The sequence below is a fragment of the Triturus cristatus genome, chromosome 3_1 (assembly GCF_964204655.1).
Source record: "Triturus cristatus chromosome 3_1, aTriCri1.1, whole genome shotgun sequence".
Taxonomy (NCBI): Eukaryota; Metazoa; Chordata; class Amphibia; order Caudata; family Salamandridae; genus Triturus; species Triturus cristatus.
Window position 1 is genome coordinate 954,084,027 of NC_140583.1, and position 24,346 is coordinate 954,108,372.

General features: G+C 49.4%; 1 protein-coding gene across 5 annotated transcripts in view; it reads right to left on the minus strand.

The window, feature by feature from the left end:
- RIF1 (replication timing regulatory factor 1) overlaps nt 1–24,346 on the minus strand; it is a 442,844-nt gene that overhangs the window by 146,616 nt on the left and 271,882 nt on the right. For 3 of the 5 annotated variants that reach the window (XM_085645596.1, XM_085645592.1, XM_085645594.1), the window contains one exon: nt 19,123–19,257. In XM_085645596.1, coding sequence (XP_085501722.1) covers nt 19,123–19,257 — 135 coding nt within the window. The remainder of the gene's footprint in view (nt 1–19,122; nt 19,258–24,346) is intronic. The other 2 variants (XM_085645595.1, XM_085645593.1) reach the window with 1 other exon arrangement.

Here is a 24,346-nt window from a genome sequence, read left to right on the forward strand (position 1 = left end):
ACCACGCCTGACAGGGGACGCCCAGCGTCCACCGGTCGCTGCTCTGGGTACGCCTCCGGGTCTGCTGCCCGTCCACTCAGCAGCCCCCGCTCACCAGCGGCCCAGCAAGTCGCGGAAGCCAGTTTTCAATCCCGCAGCTCCGAGCCTGGGGGGGAGAAACGGGACTGCCCGATTCTTATCCCAGTCAACAAGTGGGCTCCAATCCCATGCGGGATCCTCCAAGCTCTCGAGTTAGGGCAGGTCATTTCCGCCTATCCGTATTTCGCCACACAGCACTGCCGCCATGTTGTGTGCTCCAGGTGCCAGGAGTCGGAAGCGATTTCCGAGGGACAGCGGGCAGTTACGTCGGCTTTTTGTAGTAATTTGCAATGCGATCACGTTCCGATGCACATTTCTTTGCTTTGCTCGCTGTAGCTTGTCCAGATGACCAGGATATTTGATGGATAAGGGACAAACCGCAAGAGCCTCACGCAAGTGTGGCCATCTTGCTTGGCACCTTCTAGCGCCCCTGGTATTGTGAATGGTTATAAAAACAAGCATTTGCAATGCAATAGGTCTCGCATTTACGCGAGTTTCAGCTATTGACATTGCAAATAAAATGTCTTTTATTTTTGTTTTCGTTTTTAACCCCTTGCATGCCCGCCCCTTTCCCCGCCCAGTGCCGCGCCTTCCATTAGCGGGCGGAGTCCATGACGAGCTGGACTCGTCATGGGCACAACGCCACCGCAGCCCATGACGAGTCCAGCTCGTCATGGGCACTGAAGGGGTTAAAACAAACAAAAGGCGTTATCATTTACAATGCCAATAGCTTAAACTCTGGTAAATGCGAGACCTATTGCATTGCAAATGCTTGTTTATTACTCCTTTGTCTGTCCATAGCATATTCCAGGGAGACTGGCAAGCTTCTTGTAACACTACTGGAATATAAAATGTGCTGCGTCTTGGCTGTTCCAAGGCTGTTGCTGAAGATTTGCCATGCCCTGTGACGTAAGAAGATGCACCGTTCCCCAGCGTGCTGTCAAGGGACAGGATAGTACAAGACAGCATTGTGCCCTATGTCCGAAATTAGTGCCAGCCTGGAAAATGAACAAAGAGTCCATTTAAACTGCGTCCATGATGCTGCAGGGGCTCTTAATGCATCAGCAGCGAGACCCCGAGGGTGTTGTGATGTTGTAATGTGTCGAAAAATAAGTTTAAAAAAAGATGCAAAATTTGCACTTATGTAAATCCTGTGTTGCTTTTTACCCCTAGCAACATACACAGCAGTTTGTGAAGCCTGTGAGCAGGGCCGCTTGCATGAATGTTAAGTTCATGTGTCACAGCTAAGTATAACATGTTTGTGCAGTGTGGTGCTCTATGGGACGTGTCAAATAACTGACAATGATACAGTGCTGATTATAACAACAAATTATCGGGGTGCACTTACCTTGTTAACGCAAACGAAAAAAATAACTTTATAAATGCAATGTAAATGTTTATATGGATGCCATTCAAAAACAGTGCACATTTGAGTTCATTTTAGTCGGAAAACAGTAACCCAAAGTGAGCGAAACCTAGATTAATCAAGGACGCGCGAGTGGGAGCAGGGTGGGAGGGAGGGGTGACTGCTGAGGGAGCCTTGGCTTGGGAGTTAGGTATTGGTTACTCTGCGAATAGTGGTCCTGGTGCTGCTTTGGGGGGGAGGGGTGAACACTTGGAACATATGAGAGTGGGGGTGGGGTGTCATTGGAACAGCACACGCTTCAGTGGGAGTGAGCCTTGTGGCATATTAGGAAGTGGGCGTGACAGGGTGACTGGCGAGAGGGTGGGGCAGTACTCCACAAATTAGTTAGTACGTGTGAAGGCAAACGTGTAAATAAAGCTCTGTGTTTTATTTGCGACCGTTGTTTTTATGTTTTATTCTACTTTATGTATGTACACCTAGTTGGACCTAATACATGCAGGTGATCACGGCACCACATTACCTAAACGAAGTCTTCATATCTGCAATACATCCAAACATGTTACTGGCTAGGGAGCCCCTTTCTCTTCTTTTAACCCCTGCCAGCTCAACTCTCTGATGTTTCTAAAGAATCTATCAAGGTCCCCGGTCCCATCCGAATACAACATTAGGTTGAACCAAAACAAAACATTTTTAAAATAGGAAAACACATGCAAAGAAACAATTGTTTTTGCAAACTACAACAGCAAGCATTTGGTAACGACATCCCCTGTCCAAGCAGACATCTGTCAAATGATCAGAGGTCGATGTGACTGCAGAAACTACAGATAAAAAATACTCGTGTTTTAAATTAAGCCCAGGGAGAGATCACCGGGAGACAAAATGCGAATTTTAAAAGCAGAATAAAGGCAATTTAGATACACTTACCCGGCAGCCTGCAGTCAGTCCACAGGTGCAAGGATTTCAAAACACCTCTGTGGCAGGTCTCTAAGGCGCGCCCCAACAGACATGTCTGTTTCTGCAAGCTTGCCTGCCTGTTTGTGCGCACACACGTGTGTGTGCCTGCTTGTTGTTGTTTTTTTGCCACACAAGGCAGCGTAGATGGGAATAGCGCTGGTAATTTGCCGTTAGGGGCAAAACGTGGAGAGAGAAACAATCAGAAAATTGGGTGAAGGGGGGAGAAATTTGGGCAACTGCTCGGCTAATTGACTCTGAAAGGAGAAATTAAACAAGCATTTGCAATGCAATAGGTCTCGCATTTGCGAGAGTTTAAGCTATTGACATTGTGAATGACAAGGCCTGTTATTTATCTGTTTTTAATAATTAACACATAAATAAGTCATTGTCATTTACAATGCCAATAGCTCAAACTCCTGGAAATGCGAGACCTATTTCATTTCAAAGAAGCGTCCGCCATTTTCACAGGCTGCTTGGAAAGTAAAAGCACGCATGGTGCGCTGAATGCTGCAGGAAAGCATGTCGTGCCTCCAGTAGGAGAAACTGATTAAAGAAAATAGTGCTTACAGATCAAATACAAAGTAAAAGGGCCAGCCCTCATGTGAGTTTACAAATGAAGACAAGGAGGTACTAAGGAGGGACTAACAAGCCTATTAACGAATCCGAAGCCAGCATTTACAAATGACAACGACGCAAGCCAATGAAAAATATGGGTGGAGAGTGAGCGGAGCTTCATGTCCATACTCGAATACAGCATTGCTCCAAATGGGTATGTCTGTGCCTTCCATGCAGTGTGGGGTTTACAGAACACAGAAGCGAATCTACACATAGCAAACACCTGGTCCGATGCCTTTTAGCAGTTAATCAAGGTATCAATCAATTTCTGAAAAAACAATCATTATTACTAATGTGCTTGCATATTCATTTGATGGCTTTTTTTGACAGCATATGAACTGTCTCCCGCCATTGATTTACCCCCAAATTTAATATCTTAAATGGCTAATGTAATAGATAATGTGCTGCCTGGCTAAAAACGTATAAGGTCCCAAAGGCGAGACCTATTGGCTATGCCAATGCTTGTTGTAAACAAAGGTGTCTTGCAGCGAGATGTGCTAGCTTATACTCTTGCTGGGTCAACCATAAAAAAGTGGTTATGATGTCAAAGTAATACCTCACAGGTGATGACTGGGAGGAGGAATATAGAGTAATGAAGATTACCAGTAAATAATCAGCTCACACTGAGGGGACAATTGTTTTCTCCTCTCAAAGAGTACCGCCAAAGCCAGTAAAATGCCACACATAGGTAAACTACAAAAATGGGAATGCAGAGATGTAATATTTCCCAAGTACCTCTCCAGTTGCTTTTTTCTATTTGCAGTATAATTCATGTCGGTATTACACTGAGACTACAAGTCTCACCATGCAAAGATAAAACGTGGCCTGGACGAGCAAAGCCTGAGATAAAGGGAAGGAGCAAAGAGCCTCTGGTGAAAGGAGGGACAGAATGACGAAAGGGGAGAGAACCTATGATGAGCAGTTGGGAGCGAGTGAGAAGCAGAGAATAAAAGTGTAAGATGAAAGGAGGATCAGAGTTAGGAAAAGAAGCAGGGAGTCTCGTGATGAATTAAGGGAGCTAAGAGTAGGGAAAGCAGAGAGCTCGCAATGAATGTATGGACAGGATGAGAAAAGGCAGAGGGGGCCTCTAGAGAATGGAGGGGCAATGAACGACGGACAGAATGCACCGAGTAAAGGAACAGGGTAAAAGAGGATGAAGACCTGCATCACCCCGTCAGTGGTACTATGCGCTATAAAAATGCACTTAAATGAATAGCGGGGCTGAGTGAGGAAGGCAGAGCCAGGGCGTGAAGGGGCAGTGAGGACAGAATGACAGCCTGCAATAACCGACGAGACAGAGTGAGGAGTAGAAACATGTGATGGAGGGACAGGAGCAGGAAAGGGCAGGCAGGGGCCTGTGGTGTGTGTGGGCACAGGGAGGTTGCTTTGAATTGAGAGTCAGAGGGAGGAAAGACCGGCACTGTTTTTACAGAGACGTTACTAGGATGTGAGAGTGAGAGAGTTTTGGGTTGATAGAGTGAGAGAGGAAGTCTGCGTGAGGGAAGAGATAAGGTTGGAGTGGAGACACAGCCTGCAAGAAAATACAAGACAGAGAGACAGGGCCGTTATTGGGTGCAGGTTATGGAGAGAAGGAAAGAGCACCAACCAGCGGCGGATCGACAGTCAGGGTGAGGAGAAACTGATGACAGCCCCTGCGTCAGGGGTGCACTCCCTCTGTACAGAAGCAGGGGAAAGTGTCCCGGCGCACATCACTCTGAATGCATCATTGCATCATTGAGGAATGGGTTCCTGGCACTCCACGCCGGCCACACGCCCATGCACTGCACCTTGGCCTCTTTGCTGAGACTGCAGACGTGGCCCAACCTAGGAGGGCAAGAGGTTCTGCAGGGTTAGGGGCAGAGAGGGTCTCTCTGATCATGGACAGGGTTAGCAGAGGCGGGACTCAAAAACATGCTTTGCTACCGCGAGAGCCACTAACAGAAAAAACATGGAAAACGAAGACGGCATTAAGTACAGGCTGCAGAGAAAAACGAGAGTTTGAGCTATTAGCATTGTAAATGACAGTGCCTTTTATTTATGTTTTTTAAAAAAACTTAAATAAAAAGCATTGTCATTTACAATGCCAATAGCTCAAAAACTCAAGCTGAGTGGTTAAAACAAGACCTCCAGACAACCTACAACGTTAGCAAGTACGACCCACGGTCCATTGTGGTAGCACGAACATTCAATAGGTGAGATGAGGAAGGCAGGTACTCACTGTCTGTTCCTGTAGTCCGCCACACGCCACTCTATTGTTTACAGAGCATCACAGTTGTGCACGCGTTTCCAGTCCCCTATCCACGATAAACAGCAGAGTAAAAATTGAACAAGCCGGGCCACGGAACGGAAAGCGAGAGGCCAAAATTCTAAGGGGACTATGTGGGCGTGTGACACTAGGACCCTCGATCAATGCTCCGTCGTAGAAGAAGGACTAAAAAAGATAGAAGCCTTTCGAAGCTGGTTAAGGCTAAACAGGGCAGCCATCTTACAAAGACACAGTTGTGGATGGAGTGGAGGAGAAAGCGGACCTGCTGAATAATATCTTCTTGAATTTTGATAGTGTTTTTTCTTAATTGAAAAAATTAACTTGTAAACATATTTATGTACTTTTTCAATTTTCGTCCTCAGTGGGAATGCTTTAGTTTCACATTGGAAAAAAAATGAAAATTAAAGATGGACGATAAACGGATGGTTGACGGACGGCGAGAGCGCACTGCCTGTGGCGTAAAGCTTGAGTGCAAGTGAGTGGTGCGCGCGCAGCAATGATTGGCGGCTGCGCGCGTGCACGCTCACGTGCACTCAAGCTTTAGGCCACAGGCAGCACTTTAAAAATCCCAACTATAAAATGTCTCTCCGAGGCAGCGCATGCGCTGGCATCAGCGAGACCTAAAAAACGACAGATATGCAGTTTGCAGGACTGTGGCTTCTGATTCAAATGGATGCATTATTAGGGATGTGGGCACGAGGACAGCCCGGGCACTGAGTCCCCGCCCCAGCGCCCCCCATGCTCCGGGTGGCACCAGCGGAGTAATTTATACCAGTTCTGGGTTTTTGGGCGGGGTGGAGGCAGTGCCAGGTCCGAAGGGGCTGGGCATTGTTGGGTGGAGAACAAGATAGGGAGAGAGGGCTCGTTAGTTCCAGCCTGAAATTAAAACAAGCGATAACATTTCTGATAAAGAAGCGAGATCAGCCTGCAAGATCCAGCCGGTCAGAGGAGCAAAGGGGGGGGGGGTGGAAGCAGTCGCGGCCGAATAACAACAAGAGCGCACTGAAGCGGAAACATCAAAGCGGCCGAGAAAGTGAAAGACAACGAGTGCTTTCAGGCTGCCAAATGGTGCGCGCGCCCGGCACACATGCACAGTAGTTGGCGGCCTGAAAGCACTCGTTTGCACTTCCAAAAGTGCTTACTATAAGTCTCGCCAGAGCAGCGCTAAAGCGCTGTCTCAGGCGAGACCTAAACAACGATGAATTCTGTGGCCACTGACCTGGATAGTCCCAAAAAAACCAGAGCTTCATCATGAACTTTAACGCATGGGACCATTATTCTTAAGAATGTGTTTTTGGCTTCATTACATTTTTGCTATTTTTGTTGCTGGAAACTCAGGAGTTAAGCCTTCAGTCAACCGAGTTTTCCAACCTTGTACAGAGATACAGAGGGCAGGATGTATCAAAAGGGTTGCTTGCTCGCAAAACGTGCACTGTGCAAAGCATCAGGAGAAGCAGGGGAAAAAAAAAAAAAAAAAAAAAGTTCACCGACTGGTGCAATTAGAGTTCAGAGTCTATGCACATCGCAATGAAGTGAGGGAAAGTTGATTTGTCAACCACCACTTTCCTTGCAGTTCTAGGAAAATAAAATCTGCGACTCCAGTTTTCAAAAAGCATTAAAAGGTTACCAGCTGCTTAAATCGGTAGCCATTTCAAAGGTGAAAGCTGTCCATGAAGGACAACTTCTATTAGGAAAATGACAGCTTCAGTCATTGGAGGAGCGAGCAGCAGCAGCTTCCATTCTCTGTCCCTTTACAGCGAGACATTTTTCTGTAATTGTGGTTCCTGTCCCATGTAAGGGAAGAGGATCACAATATTGGAACTTCAGTTAATGCAATGATGGAGGTCTCCTGCTTTTTCCAGAAATCCAACACTGCTTTTGGAACCATTGGCAAGTATATTCAGAATAAAGCTTTCCTCGTGAAATTTAAGAAGCAGGATTTCTGCAAGTGCTTGGGAACGGTCCTTTTGAGGTGTGCTGGACTTGCACATTTTCAGTCCTCTCGAGGGGCTACATGTTGGTCCGATTTTATGGAGTCACTTGCGCTAGGCTGTGCTACTGCCTCTTCATCCAGAGTTATGAAGAGCCTGGAATGGCTGGCTGTGTTTTCAAGTACAGACCTAATCTGTCTGCATATTAGCTGTAAGGGTCTATCCAGTTGCCCCACAGCTGGAGGCCTTTGAATAGCTTCAGGAGAGACAAATGTGGGTGTAGTGTGTCCCATTTTGTAAGGATGAATGGATGATGTTCATCTCGGTTAATGCGTCCAAAAGGTTGTCTCCTTTCAGGTTGTCCTTTTCCCCTAGTAGTCCAGCCAGCCCCGACCTACACCTTAGGAGTGGGGTTTGATAGTAAGGCAGGAGGTGAGTCTGGTTGTGATACAATTGGTGTAGCACTTTTATTCCCTTCTTTTGTTCAGCTGAAATTTCCTTAGCTACACTTAAACTCTACCCCTCCACCAATGTCTCTTTTGTGTCACGCCATCATATACCAAAAGGTGGCCTTCTGTTGAGTTTATGTACAGCAAAATCCTTTCAAACCTTCAGCGGTTTTAATGGCCAGACTATGGCCTTTGCAGCTCTTCAATCGTGATATTCATGGTGTTTGCAATTAGGTACGAGCAAAGGAAAAGGAAAATGTGACAACCTAAAAAAAAGTTATCTTCAACCCTTTTTTGAAGTAGAGGCAGTCTGCAAAACACATCCCCTGAGGATTCATAATCCGTTAATGCTGTAAACTTTGGCTTGAAAGCTTTCCAGCCTTCATATACTTACTGTCTCAAAGACACTGTAAGCACAGGTTTCAGACGGGATCATGCCTGAAGTCTTTGTAGGAAGCTGGGTTGTTGTTGCAGTAACCCGCCACTTTTTGCAAGACAACTGATGCACTTTGACTAGGTATGCCCAGGGCCCCTGCCGATCAGGTTCCCAGGGCCTGTGTCCTTTCCCAAAACTGTACCTTGAAGCCCCAATTGGCACCTCTGGACACATGTCAGTCCCTTGTAAAAGGTACCATGGGTACTGTGGACGGGGAAGAACTTTAAGGGCTGCATCACTTATTGTGCCACCCTTAGAAGCCCTACAACCCCCAACCACTGCAGGCTGTGTGTTTAGGTGCAGAACAAAGTGAAGAGTCGTATGTGTGCCATGCCTACAACCCACTGCCCTGGCATACATTAGCCACACCTCTAGCTGAGTGCACTATACCAGTGGTGAGGGTATAGGTACATGAGCCCTGTAACCCTACAGTGTCAAGACCAATTCTTAGACATTTTAAGTGCCATTAAGAGTATATGGTGCTGGGAGATTGTCATTACAAATCCGCAGGCCCATACATAATGGCTTTACTAAAAACTGGTATCAAACTTCAGCACATTAAACCCAAACAGATGACAGTGTGGGATTTAATAAAAAAAAATACACTGAGGGGGCTTTTTAGAGAAGCCCCCTGAAAAACTACAAGCCTCTGGTGGGTTCTCCGACTGATACACACCAGCCTGCCACCACGAGACATGTTTCTGGACCTCTGGGGTCGGGAGCCTTTACTCCAAGCCCAGAAACAAAGCCTTGTGTGGGCAGAGGTGGTCACACCTCCCCCAGGCCAGGAAGAGACATCTGTGTCAGGGGAGCTTCAAAGGCCTTGCCGCCTTTGTAACGTGAGCCCCAGCCACTCCTGCTATCAGGAGCAGGCCCCCTTCCAGACTCCCCTCCTTTTCGGCGGGAAGACAGGCGGGACAAATTAGTACAGCCCAGGTGTGCCCACCTCGACCAACCCCCACCCCTCCGGTGGGGGAAGCGATTTAAAGCCCACTCTTCAGTGCCCGCCATCTTGCAGATGGCAGGCACTCTCCAATCAGGATTAAGGCATGTGCCCAATCCACCACGTGGGGTGAGCACATAAAGGGTGTAGTTACCCAAAGGAGTAGCCCATTGGTATTTAGGGGGCAGCCCTGAACCAAGAAGACAGATTCCCGCAACCTACGAAAGAAGCAAGACTACGCCCAGCATAGGAGACTGCAGAGAAGAACCGACTTGGCCCCAGCCCTACTGGCCCGTCTGCAGTTTCCAGAGATCCTGTGCCAAAAGTCGCGTTGTCCTGCAGCCAGCGACTTCCGGAACCCCTGAGAGAACTGCCTGCCTTCAACAAAGGCCGGTTTCTCCTGTGAAAGAAACAGCCAAGAAAGACTTCGAGGAGGAGCAGCCTAGCGCGCAACCAAGATGGCCGCGTAGGTGCAAGGCTCCCGGGGACCTCCGCAACCTCCTACGACTATCCTGAATTTATCCTGTCTCGGATGAGGGGAATGTGTTGGTGAGCCTGAGCTGAGGTGGCACCCGTTTCCCGTTGTCAAATCGGACCTCGGACACCGATTGAAGTCTGCGGCCTTCTCGCCAGACCCCGGATTTACGCTGAGGGGTGACCCAGTGACAAAGTGAACAACAGCGGCGGGCCGGGCGAGTCGCGTACCCCGCACTTTCGCTTTCGCACCCCCTTGCCGTCTCTGCAGGGTTGGGTCGCGGGGCTCTTTGTGTTGGTGTGGTCTCGCTGGGAGACTCGGCCTGCCCGCCGGCTGTGACCCACCCCGCCGATCTGGGGTGGCCCCCCCCGGAGCTTGTGGCCGTGATTGCCTGCCCTTCACGACGTGGCTGGTGCGACCGGGGGACTGGTGGCCATGGCCACGAAACAAGATGGAGACCGGGCAAAGACCAAGTCGACCCAGCGTGGCACCACCCATCAGGCCAACAGTATGGACCGCTATACCCTCCAGAAGGGATCTCCCGGCGGACCGCACAAATCCCCTGAGGGCCCTCCTGATGCCCCGGACCTGCCCACGGATCTGACTCTGCGGGATGTCATGGGCGCCATTGCCGAGATGAAGGCCTCGGTGGGCCAGCGGTTCGACACACTGGCACAGAAGATCGACTCGGTCCTCGTGGATGTTGGCCTGGTGAGGGCCGATCTTTCCAAGACCAACGACCGAGTTGATTCTTTGGCCCACACCGCATCGGGCCTTACTACTGAGGTGGCGGCACTACAAACAGAGGTGCGCCGGCTTAGTCAGGCGAGCGCGCTTATGGATCGGCGCCTGGAGGACTCCGAGAGTCGGGCCCGGAGGAACAACATCCGCATCATCGGGGTGCCCGAGGGACGAGAGGAAGCGGCGGCGGACCTATTTGTGGAGGACCTGATCGCTACCCATCTCCAGCCACGGGGGCTGAGTAAATTCTTCGCGGTGGAGCGGGCCCACAGGGTTCCCGGGGGAAGGTCGGAGCCCCTCCGCGGCCTCTCATTGCCTGGATTTTCAACTTTCGGGACAGAGACGCTATCCTGCAAGCCTCCAGACTGCATGGGCCGGTTAAGCTTGACAATATGGAGGTGAACTTTTACCCTGATTTCACCCCAGCGGTCCAGAAGCAGAGACTGAGCTTCCAAGGCGTCAAGCGCCGTCTTCGGGACCTGAACCTTAAATACGCTATGCTCTTCCCAGCCAAGCTGCGAGTGGAGGTAGAGGGTCGCACGCACTTTGACCGTCCCGAAGCGGCCGGAGACTGGCTGGACACTGTCTGGGGATCGTGATCTGGGGGGCGGGGGGGGGCGGCGGGGGGAGACGGCACACTGGATCGGGACTGAGGGGGTAATATTGGGCTTCACTCTGGACAAAAATGATGCCACTCTGGATTAAGCGTCTGTCTGTATAATTTCCCCTCCTATGGAGGTTGTGTGGGGTCTACTGGGGGTTCTCCTTCCTCCTCTAGGGGGTTTGGCTAGTTTTTACTATATATATGGGGCGACAGGCACACTGCACGTTGGGGGGGCTGTTCGGGCTCATGCAGGGGTGCAGGCAGGGGGGAGTTTTGTTGGGGCGGGTGGGCAGGGATGGGAGGGGGGGTTGTTCGTTTTTACCACAAGGCAAAAGTATCATTGTGCTAGCTCTATAGTGCTCTCGGGGGGAAAAAATTGGCTTCTGTCTATGATGGGGGGTAGGGAACTAACTCTGTTGTCCTGGAACGTGAATGGACTGGGGGACAGGATAAAACGAGGTGTGGTCCTGCAGTTCTTGAAGCGAATCTCGCCCGATGTAGTTTTTCTGCAGGAGACACACCTCATTAGCAACTCCTTCTGCGCCATGAATCGGCGTGGCTATCGCCTAGTGGCCCATTCGGGCTTCACGTCTGGCTCAAGGGGTGTGGGCATCATGGTTACGAACTCGCTCCCGTTGGAGATTGAGGAGGTGCTCCATGACGACAGGGGACGTTACGCGGTCTTGGTGGGAAGGATGGAGGGCAAAGTGGTCGTTTTTGTGTCAGTATACGTCCCGCCGGGGCTGCAGTCGACTACCTTTGCGGACCTGGGGCGCCTCCTCCTTGGCCTTCCGGGGGGGATTCTGGTGTGGGAGGGGGGGGGATTTCAATGCGGTGGTTTCCGGGACTGTGGATCGTCACCCCCCTAGGGACCTCCCCCGGGCCCAAGCGTGGCTATCTGGTCTATTGGACACTTTGGGATTGGTGGATTGCTGGCGTTTAAAACATCCCACGCAGTTACAGTATACCTTCCATTCGGGGGCCCATGGTAGTCTCTCACGACTAGATTATGTCCTGGTCCCGGCGGCCTATGTTGGGAGGGTGGGAGAGGTGCGCCATTTGGCACGGGGTATCTCGGACCATTCCCCGCTCCTGTTACACCTGGATCTTTTTCCGAGGGGTGAGGGTAGGGTGGTCCCGATCAATCCCTGGTACCTGCGCGACCCCACCATTCGCGCTGAATTGATTAAATCCCTCCAGCGCTATTTTGACGAGAATGTGGGGTCCGTGCCTTCGGCTGTCTCACTGTGGGAGGCATTCAAGACAGTACTACGAGGAGAGGCCCTGTCCCTCATTTCCCACACCCGGAGGCGCGAGCGGGAGGAGGTGACCCGTGTGGAAGCTGAGATAGCCGAGTTGGAGGGTAATCTAGAATGTGGGGTGACGGATGCCGTATTACATGTCCTCCAACTCAAGCAAGCGGCCTATAGGGCCCTCGTCACGGAGGCGGCCAGGGGCCTCAGTAGAGAGCAACAGGGGAGACTGTATGATGTGGGTGATAAGGCTGGTAAATTGATTGCGTGGCTGGACAAAAAGGAGAGAGCGAGTCGTGTAGTCCCGCTGATTGAGAAAACGGACGGTGTGTGTGTTACTGAGCCGGAAGAAATTGTCTCCTGCTTCGCGGATTATTTCCGTGGGGTGTATTCCCCGGTGTCTTCCCGCTCTGAAGAGGATTCCCGTGCCCTGCTCAGGGATATCGCACTGCCTTCCCTTTCGGAGGAGGACAGAGTGTCGTTGGACGCCGCTCCAACCTCCGACGAAATCGCCCTCGCCATACGTTCGGTCGCTTCCGGCAAGGCCATGGGTCCTAATGGTCTCCCCATCGAGTTGTACAAGTTGCGACCGGATACGCTGGCACCACATCTCCGATCGATGTTCCTGGAGGCTCATTCGGTGGGCTCCCTCCCGCTGGACCAGCGTCTGGCTACAATCGTGGTTATCCACAAGGAGGGGAGACCTCGGGACCGGGTTACATCCTATCGGCCCATTTCGCTACTGAACGCGGAGCCCAAAATTCTCGCCAAGGTCCTGGCCAATCGGCTGGTCGGCGTGGTGGGCGAACTGGTTCACCAGGATCAGTCCGGCTTTATTCCCCATCGTAACACGCCCCTTAACTTGCGGCGTTTGCATGGGGTGCTCGCACGTGTTCAGTACATACGGGAGCCGGCCATTTTGGCGTCCTTGGACGCCACTATGGCGTTTGACACGCTTGAATGGCCATACATCTGGGCGATGCTTGCGAAGTTTGGCTTTGGCGCATGGTTCATCAGTTGGGTCAAATTGCTGTATTCGGGCCCATTGGCGCAGGTGGTGGTGAACGGTAGAGTATCGGCTCCGTTCGAGCTGGGCCGGGGCACGCGGCAGGGCTGCCCCTTATCGCCGCTCCTTTTTGCGCTTGCCTTGGAGCCCCTGGCGGAGTGGCTGCGGTGGGAGCCTTCCATCCGTGGTCTCCGTTGGACCCCCGAGTATGAGGACCGCGTATCCCTATACGCTGATGACATCCTCTTGTACCTAGCTTCCCCACGTAAATCACTGATAGTACTGGTTGATGTTTTGCATTCATTTGGTCGTAACTCCGGCCTTGTCATCAACTGGGCTAAATCGTGCGTGTATGTTCTCTCTGGGGAGGCTCCTATTCTCCCGCGGGGCTGTCCGATCCAGATCGCCCCGCAGGGATTTCGGTACCTGGGTGTCTTCATTACTCTGGACCCGGAGGCCCGGTATGATCGGAACTTGCTTCCCCCCCTCCAGCGCCTGAAGGAAGATGTCACGCGCTGGCGGCGCTTGCCGCTTTCGCCGCGCGGCATTAAGAGGATGTCTCTGCCGCGTTTCCTGTACGCTTTGCAGAATACTATGGACCTCGTCCCAGCGCGCTACTTCCGTGAGGTGGAGAGTTTGCAGCGCCGCCTGTTCTGGGACGGGAGGCCGCGTATCGCCCTGGCGAAGCTGACGCTCCCATGGTATGACGGAGGGATCGCCCTCCCGGATATCAAACGGTACTATTGGGCCTCCCGGCTGGCTGCGATTAATCACGGCCTGTACGGGCCCGCCTTAAACCCGGCATTCGAAATGGATAAGATGCTACTCCCGGGTGGGGACTATAATCGAGCGCTCTACTCCAGCGCGCCCGACGCTCGGCTGACCGGCCCCACGCGTGTCATGGTGCGGGTGTGGCACGCGGCCAATGTGGCGATGGGGTGGAAGGACCGTCTGACACAGGCATCACCACTATACGCGTCCGAGCAGGTGGGCTCCCTGTGGACCTCGAAGGGCTTCGAGAAGTGGGACATGATAGGCATCAGCAAAGTGGGGGATCTCTGGACGAGGGGAGGATTTAAAACGTTCGAGATGCTGCAGACGGAATTCCAGTTGCATGACAGGGAGTACTTTCGGTATTTGCAGATCCGTCATGCACTGGGCTCCGTCTTCCCGGACGTTGCATCCATCCCGGAGTATTCCCCCCTGGAGGATAGAGTGCTGGATGGACACGTTCCGGACAGCACGATCTCACTGATCTACAAAAAACTGATCAATGACCGCTCGGGATTGCTGACTGCCCTTCGTGAGGCTTGGGTTGCCGATGGACTGGAGCTGGACGACGAGGACTGGACCTCTGCGGTGGCCTCCCCGAAAGAGGTGGCCATACCGGCCCGCCTTAGCTTCGTCCAGCTCAAGATACTCCACAGAGTCTACATGACGGGGCCAAGGCTCCTGCGTATGGGCTATGCTGTGGACGGGTTGTGTAAGCGTGGGTATGGCGCTTTGGGGACCTTTCTGCATATACTGTGGGAATGCCCGGAGGTGGAGCGATTCTGGCGTGGTGTGCATGAGGTCCTGCGTGTGGTTACGCATGTGGTGCTGCTACCCGAAGCGAGGAGATGCCTGTTGAATGTGTGGGAACCTACCGACTACTCGGCGCCACAGACGTGGTGGGTGACTGGGATATATGGTGGCCAAGCGTGATATTGCTCAACTGTGGGGATCCCAGAGGTCCCCGACTGTCTCGGCCTGGAAGGAACATATGGATTGGTGCATGTTTCGGGAAAAGGTGGTGTATGTGGCGAGAGGTAAGCCTGGGACATGGGTTAAAGTATGGGGCCCCTGGAACGCCTACCGCGGGGGAATCTGTGCTCCGCCGTTATTGCCCGATCCGTCGCCTGCCCCATCCCCTTAGCCGACCCATCTTCCTTGTTCCAGGCATTGAGTTTACCCAGCCCTAGTCCTGATCTCTTCCCCTTCTTGATACTCCTATGGACTGGTAGGGTCCCCCTCTCAGGGGAGCACATGCTGCTATTTCTGATTGTGGATTGCCTTGTGGGTTTGTTTTTCTGGTTGTTCTTTCAGTTTAAAATGAAACCGTACAGTGGGGTCCGGATGGTGTGGCTATCAACGCTGCTAACTCCTGTGCATCTTCCTCAGCCGCAACACACGCTCTACAATGTGTATCATATGCTCCTTTTGTCTACTAGCGGCCGGCCGGAAGGTTGTAGGCCCATCTTTGTATATTTTTTGAGTTTTGTAATAAACGGTTTAAAAAAAAAAAAAAAAAAAAAAGAAAGACTTCGAGCCTGCTGAGGACAAAGAAACCAGACTCCTGGAACCACCGCTGCATCCGACGCTTTGGCCCGAGTCAGTGGGCCACTGGTACCAGCGAGGTCCCGCAGCACTCCAGAGTCAGTCTACCGTAGGTTGACCCCTCCAGAACTCCCAGACTGCAGCCTCTGCACAGAGACCCTCCCCAACCGCAGGTGGCCCAGTAAGGTAAAATCTGATCTCAAAAGACACCCCTGCATCCAGCCGCCCTGAGCCCTGGAGAAGAGAACCCGAGGTGCACCTACGTCCCAGAGTCCTACAACTTACCGGCCCAGCTGTTGGTTCCTCCCGCAAGTTTCCTGGACCGATGCTGGACTTATCACACTGATTAGCAAAAGCAACTTAAAAAGTAATCCAAGTAGTAACTCGTACTATAATCTACAAAGTAAATAACATTTAATTCTGATTGACTTACCTGTAAATCAACCAACTGCATTTGAACCTACATTCAACTGTAATTAATTGCATACGTTTTGTAAAGTATTACTTCACGTACCTGCACCAGAATTGGCTTGGTTCTAAAAAATAAAATCTAAATATTTTTTACAAACAAATTGGCCTCAGTTTAGTCTTTGAGTGTGTAACATTTCTTGCCTATGTGTGTACAACAAATGCTTAACACTACCCTCTGATAAGGCCTTACTGCTCGCCCACACTACCACAAATCGAGAGTATGGTGCCATCTACTTTTACCTCTGCCTACCTTTGAGGTTCCACTGGACTCTGCACACCATAACTCATTTTGGTATAGTATATACACAGAGCCAGCTTCCTACAGTCTTCCCTTCAGGTACTCTTGTGCAGATCTATTATGATCAAACCAGTTAAATCATGAAGACAAATAGGTAGATTCACTTCTCCCAGGTTGGAAGAAGAACTTTGCCCATCATATCAACACTGAATAGACTTTGACCATTTGGGCATTTTTTACTGGGAGTAGCTCCTCATTAAACTGGGGCAAAAAAAGTGTTCCTGCAACTTAGGAAATGAAAAGCTAGACTACCCAAGCAGCGAAAGAAGTTATTCTTCAAAGTTTAATTATCTGTAGATTTATATAAACATTGCAGTTAAGTTCTGTTACCGTTTTAAAAACGCAATCAAATACATTGACAAACCTACTATTCTGGTCAGGCAGACCTTACTAACGTGTAAAAGTATCCATTGTGAATATCAGAAATAGGAGTGGGGGTCTTGAAGAATATTTGGCGTCCAGTCAGGATACAAGTTACAAAAGAGGTTAATGATGACCCATTACAGAGCAGCTTACTACTGCTCATTTTTTTCCACTGAAGACAAAGCACTTAACAGCATACTGCTTCTTTTGGACAGAGCCTGGTGCCCCCGTGATTTCACTTGAGGCCCCCCTAGGGGGGGCCCACCCCCAGGTTTGAAGACCCCTGCCCTAGGGTGTCATCATTTAAGTTGGTTTGTCTGCCAACCCCTAAAGTCCAGTTCCTAAGTGGGATTTGAAAGCTTTGTGAGCAGAGGGTGCTCGGACCAATGTAAAAATAGTACCACAGTCACCCATTGGCCTATCCTTGAAGTATGGTTATCCAGGGAATGTCAGACCATGTTGACCTAGTACAGGTAGGCCCGTCCTTACATGATCTTTTGAACTCTGTCCTCCAAGACACCAGTTAACAGGATCCAAGGGGGAAGTGGAAGTGTTGGTAACATCCTAAAGATGCTTGCTTTGTGGTAGGTTGTGTGAGCAACTCAACATATAGGACATCAACCAACTATATTGCTCCCTTGAAGGAACAACGCCAATTTTCATTTTTTTGCTTTAACGAAGAAGTCTAGAAATCTGATGGTCTAATAAAGGGGAAATGAATTCACCAGAACGACAGGATGCGTCACTTAATGGTTACATACAGTATATATAACAAGTCCTGGAATAGACAAAAAAAATGCCCTTTTTTGGCTATTGGCTTTGCAACTGCTTGTTGACTGGCAACCCTGGCATGGGTCCCCATTAAAGTTAACCCCTTCCACGCAATGCAGATGTCTTGACAAGAGCATGCCTATGTGTCACGAAGCTTGCTAATCGTTTTCAATTAAATGTTTAAACATGGCAGTTGACCATATTAGAATGAAAAGTTATTATAGGAAGAAAAAAAACGCATGCCGGGGGCAAAACAGTACACGAGTGGCTTAGTAGCACTTGGCAGCTATTGGGTCCTTAGTAAAAATTAGAACTGAGTTGGAAGGGGAGGGGAGTGAGGGTTACCTCAGGCTGTAGGTTTAGCCGCAGCCTGCTAGGGTGATGAAGACAGCACGCCTTGCAGCACACAAAGCAACTCTGTCAAACCAGTGCTTGTTTAAGAATACAGGAAGTGCTCCAATTTGTGTGGTCTGGAACACGTTGGAGGCATGTATGCAGGGGAAGACATTGTGGTTTTCTCTGAACCGTGGGAAGAAGGAAAACACGAATCTTAGAAGAAAATCTGGTTACGGCAGTTCAACAAGGAGAATAAGTGGGGGTGGCCCAATTAGAGGTAATTTCTGCAAGGGCAGTATTAAATGAGATCTTTGGAAATAGGGCAGCTGATAAGCTAACGGTAAGGAAGAAAAAAAAACATGAGTGAATCGAACAAGTAGGACATCACTAGGCTGTGTCAACAAGACAGAAAAACATGGCTAGTGAAGTGCAAGAGATTAAATATCCCTTACATGTGCAAGTCTCCGACTATTAAGATTAGGGCTGCTTTTCAGACTTCTTATCGACATTTATACTCCGAAAGTACTAAAAGTAATACCAAGCAAATAGTTGACTTCCTTAAGGCAGTGGCCTTAAATAGATTGACTATAGAAAAGTGAGACCTCTTGGAAGGGCCATTTCAATGCGATGAGATGTATTCCGCATTTGTCTCCACTTTGGTAATGCCACAGGTACGGACTCGATTACCTTGGAATTTTATAGAACGTTCGCACCCCAATTTAAAGAACATAAGACGATTTTATTCAATCAAATGTGGCATCAGTGTGAAGGAGCTATCAAACCCTCATCGCGATCGCTCTAAAAGCAAAAGTGATCGCGATTACGCATGCTAGGGATGCACGCGCAGCAGCAGGGGGAGGAGTATGGGGCTGAAGGCTGGCGCAGGAAAAGCAGATGGCTGGGCGAGAAGGGAGGAGGGAATGCGGGGAGCAGCTGGGCACGTGAACGCCATCGTGCACGGACGCTTGTAGCCAGCACAAAAATGTGGGTAGCACTTTCGAAACCCACCTACTAAATGTCTCGCCAGACCAGCGCATGCACTGGGTCAGGCGAGACCTAAAAATGGCTTTCAGGTTTGCTGTGTAAAAATACAACTCGTACAACCAGAGCACTGAGAGGCTGAAAAGCCACTGCATCAAGAGCAATCTAAGAAAAAGTCAATCAGAATAAAGCGGTTGTCCCAAAGCCCACTCAAGTATAGGCTATGTTTTGGAAACAACAATTCTGCTTGGAGACAGCTAAAGAGGTTTACAACCGAGACCTGAAAATAGCCTGGACAACAGTTACCGACAGCGCAGTACTAGTATACATTTACAGAGAAAGCAAAAGGTCACAAATTAAAGATGAACCTTTAGGTGCATTTACGATAACATTTCTCGGTTACAGGAGGTGGACTGCACAAATGTTTAAAATAAACTACTAAAATGTAAATAGTAATGTGAATTATTACTTTAGCCTGTTTTGGACGAACTGGCGTGCCTCCGTCCTTATGCTCTTCAGCCTGGGCCAACATTGAATTACGTTTTCCAGTTGATTTCACTTCCATGCCACTAATTTTTGTGTCCAATTGGGAGTTTTCATTCTGCTACATAGAAAGAGGGTAAATTACACTGTTAAAGCAAGATCCAAAAACGCAAAAGCTGCATAACATTATCAGAAACCAATGACGCATTAAGCACAACCTTAAGAATTACCCCCAAACAGCACCACCTTGAAAATGTTTAGCAGCTTGGTTAAATAGCACAGCTCAAGCATTTCAACAAGTGACTATTTAAAACACTAAAATTAAAAAAAATACAACAAACTAATGTGCCCCAGCAACTTTAAACCCAAGCCTAGCACAGATTTCTGAAATAGATTAGGAATGATTGAAATTCTCTATGTAGGAGAGTACCCGTTTTTGACATGGTCACCCACACTTTTTGCCTGGTATTGGATGCGATTTTAACTGGAGGTGCACCGGGTTCCTGCTGACCAGGTCACCAGCGGCAGATCTTTCCCAAAACTGTGCAATTATACCCCAATTGGTAATACCTTTAGCACCCTCTGTAAGTCCCTAGCAAATGGTACCCCTGGCACCTAGGGCCTGAGGTACTACAGAAGTGACCCCTCACCTAAGCCATGCAGACTGCCATTGCAGGCTCAGTGTCTTGGTATGTACAGATAAAAGTGAAACCACAATATGGCACACTGTGTGCCATGCCTGCAGACCTTGCATGCAGTAGAGGTAAGTCAACTCTACCGCAGGCCTTACAGCTAAAAGGCAGAGTGAACTATACTACACGGGTAAGCATAACTGCATGAACAGATCTGGCCCTGTGATGTCCAGGTCGGTCAATTCTTAGATGCCACCATGATCAGGGAAGTCATTTTAAAACATGTGCTGGACACGGATTTAAAAAAAAAAAAAACAGTTCCCCAGCTTCATGATGGCTTCACTGAAACCAAGATGTTTCAGAATACACGCACCCAGAGGGCACCTTTGAGGTGCTCCCTGAAAACCTGCTAACTACTAGTGTGCTGACTATAGACTTAGCCAGCCTGCCACTATAGACTATTTTCTACCCCCCCTACAAGTGAAGGTCTATGCTTTCAGAAGGTCACAAACAAACCCTGCTTGGGCGGGGGGTGTTTACACCTCCTCCCACAGGATGACCTGCAAATTAGCATACCAAGACAGGGAGTTTTAAGGAGCCCATCGCCTTTGGTATGCAAATCTGGCTTCCCTCACAGGAGAGTATGCCGACCACTCTTGACCAGGGCCCATTTGGAGCCTAGACAAGGCAGGAAAATTTGTAGGAATGAGTTTTCACCTTAAGGCTACTTCCACTCCTAAGGAGGGCTACCTGAAGCGAATACAACATTTTAGAGTGACATCTTTGTGATGGCAAACTTAGGAACTTGGAACTTCCCACAGGAAGTGGTCATTTAGGGGGAAAAGTGACCCCAGGGGTAAGTAGTCCATTGGCTACTACCCTACGCTCCCCTAACACCACTAAATCCAATATTTAGGCGAGCCCCCCGGCACCAGAGAATCTGACCGTGCCAACTAAAAGACTGACCGAAGAGACGTGAAATGCAAGAACTTAAGGAGCAACTGACTTGGCGCCAACCCTGCCAGTCTGTTCACCTATTCCACAATTGAAAAAGTCCTCACCCTGCAAGCTACTGATCCTCTAAAGCCTGGGAGGACTGCCAGCACTTCTCCAAAGAATCAGGAACTCATGTGGAGCAGCGGAACAGTTCCCCTGCATCCTGCAGGTACCAATGACCGAGCTGAGCGGACTCTGGACCGCAAAAACGACGCCGCAAGCACCACTGCACCAGAGTTGCATAGCCAGAGTTTAAGTGGGCGAAGCCAGCATGGTCCCCTTGCCCTCCAGACTCAAAGCCAGCCTTGGGTTTCCCCCCCACTGTGGACTTCTCAATGCCACCTGCAGCCTCTGTGTGCAGGCCCCCTCAACAGTGACTGACTCCAATAACGAAAAGCAGACACCTCTGCACCCGTCGCCCTTGGCTCGAGCAGAAGTGGACTGAAGGAGTCCCCCACATCCCTGAACATCGCGAGGCCTGAGGCGCATCCCCCCCCCCTCCCCCGCCCCTGTTGGTTCAATCTGACTGGCCTCCCGGTTCAAACCTGCAGCCTCTTTTCACAAAGGCCAATCCCCATAGACTAATATGGGACACCCAACGCTATACTGCACCCGGCCACTCTAGTGCTGCTGGAGAGGACTGCAGATGCTGCCTTGGACCTTGCCCCATACTCACCTTAAGCCCAGGAGATTGGTCTATAAATTGGTGTGGATCTCCTTATTGAATCATGTGCATCATTTATTGACTGTGTGTACTTTGCAGGAGTAGAACACTTCTCTGATAAGCCTAAGGCAGATAGACTGCACTACTCCCCCCCCCTTAAAGAGCACCTTGGGATTACAAGAGCCAGCCCCTGTCCACTTTTAAAGAAATACATATTCTTTGCACAGTATACCTTTTTTGGTATACTACATAAACAGCAACTTCCTACACCCTACTTGAACAGAATAAAGGTCTGAGATTCAAGCAAGAATATTCAAGGGAAGCCCAACATAACAGCTCCCAATTTGTGTGGGCTGATCGCGAAGAGTGGAATGGGAAAAAAACAGACAATGCCATAGTCTCATTGCATCAGTGCAATAAAAATTTCCAACCACTAAAAGATTTGAAAACTAGTGCAAAAATTGTATGCTTCCAGTGCATCTGTGGTTCTGAGCCTTACCTGTAGATTTACTAATATGATATATATATATATATATATATATATGTGAAGAATAAGAATAAAGCGATTTTTTTATTCTCCAAGAAATTAGGTCATAAGCCCATTAAGGAGCCAACGACTGTATAAAGCAATTGTTTTTCACCTGGAAGCTTGCAATCTATTGAGAATACATTTGTGCGCAGATTGCCGCCTTCTTCTAAGATTACCGCCAGTCTTATCGTCCATCTGGAACGTGGACTTTTTTTTTTTGAAGGACATTGTTAAGGCTGCACCTTTGCTTCTTTGGTTTAAGATCTGGCACATTTACTCGATTGGTCTTTGACGACTGCTTAAGACAAAGCCACTTGCACCTCACCCCCTGGATAGCCTATGTTATAACCAATCTTTCAGATCTTGGCCCGTCCAATTTGTTTTTCTCAGGAAATGCAATTGATAACAGCACAAAGAACAGATCAAAATCTCTATCACTATAGAAATCAGGCCAGACTCCCAAGTGTTCATCCATGAGTTTGGTCTGCCGCTACCTAGATCTAAAAACTTCTGAAGGGATGGAAGCATACTTATTATGGATTTTGTACGCTAAACATAGATGTTATTTAACCCATTTTAGTTTAAGTACCTTGAACTTTTTTGTATCCTCAGCAGGGCACTTGGTTCCGTACTGTACCCCACAGGCCTTGCAAAAACATCTCCAAGCAAATGTTAGTCCATTTTATGCTCTTTTGTGGCTTGTATGTTCGCCCCAGAGTGCAACATTTATGTTCTTTAATGTGTTATGGTTTTAAATTACACATTTTAAGCCTGCAATGTTTACAACAATTTGTTAAGCTGTATTAAAGTTGCACAAGTTACTACTTGTGTAACGATACATCTGTAAGAAACATTAGTGATTGATTCCTTACCTTAGAATATTCCCCAGGCGTCAGTCTGGATCCGGAAAGTTTTCTGCTTAGCAGTACCCCTGCGTGCCAGTAGGTGGCGCCGTGTGGCTCCGCACCCATCACTGGTGTCGTGCGCGCCGGAATGACGTCACGGAGGGTACTTAGGCACCACCCATGCGCGCTGACGTCGGTTTTGTACACAACTTTCTGCGCCGAAACGCAGAGCCATGCGAGAAACTGACCTTTGGTGCACAAAACTAGGGCCCTAAAAGGGGATGACCTTAACCCTAGTAATCATTTCGCAGAACGGGGAGGATGGGTGGGGTGGTAAGGAATCTATCACTAACTAATGTCTCTTACAGATATATTGTCACACAAGTAGTAACTTGTGCATCTGAAAGACACGTTCGTGATAGATTCCTTACCTTAGAATAGATAAACCAGCAATACCAACCCCGGTGGAGGGTCTGTGAACAAATTACACCAGAAAGTCACGGAGCACAGAACGGCCAAAGAAACGTCTCTCCGGACCGGACTGTCAAGGCTGCAGTGCTTGGTAAACCTGTGCAGCGGGGCCCACGTAGCTGCCTAACAATATCCTGCAAGGGGACACCGCGTCCCAAAGCAGTAGTGGCTGCAGTTGCCCTGGTCGAATGAGCACGCAGTCCCACAGGAGGCTCCTTCTTGGCCAAGGAGTAACATGCTTTGATGCACAGAACGACCCACCGGGAGATGGTCCGTTTGTGCACCGCCCGACCTCTTGGCGCCCACGTAGCCAACAAAGAGTTGATCATCCACCCGGAAACTGCTGTGTACGCTGTAGATAGAATGCTAGCGCACATTTTGGGTCCAGACGGTGAAGCCGCTCCTCTTCCCTTGAACGATACGGAAAAAAAGGTGGGCAAAGTGATGGTCTGCCCGATGTGGAAGGGCGCGACAACCTTTAGCAAGAAAGAAGGATGGGTACTCAGAACCACCTTGTCCGGATGAACAGAAAGGAAAGGGTGTTTGGTAGAAAGAGCCTGGAGCTCACTCACTCTTCTGGCAGAGGTGATACCAACCAGGAAAGCAGTCTTGAGACTAAGACGACGTAAGGGACAGTTATGAAGGGGCTCAAAGGGAGCACACAGCAGAAAAGTCAAGACAAGATTTAAGTCCAACTGAGGCATTAAGAAGGGCACAGGTGGGAACATATGCGTAATGCCTTTAAGAAAACGGTTAACAACCGGGGACTTAAGAAAAGGCTGATCTGAAAGCTGTAGAAAGGCCGAGATGGCCGAAAGATAACCTTTAACAGTGCTCAGAGCAGAGACCTGCTGGGCCAAAGAGAGAAGGAACAGAAGAACCTCAGAAAGAGGGGCAGAAAGGGGATCCACAGACTTAGCTGTGAACAAAGCCACAAATCTGTTCCTACAGGCGTACACCGTTTTAGTGGAGGGATGCCTGGCTGCCAGGATGACATCAGACTTCGGGATGAAGATTGAAAGGCGTCAACTGTCGCCACTCAATCTCCAAGCATGGAGGTGGAGGGCTGGACA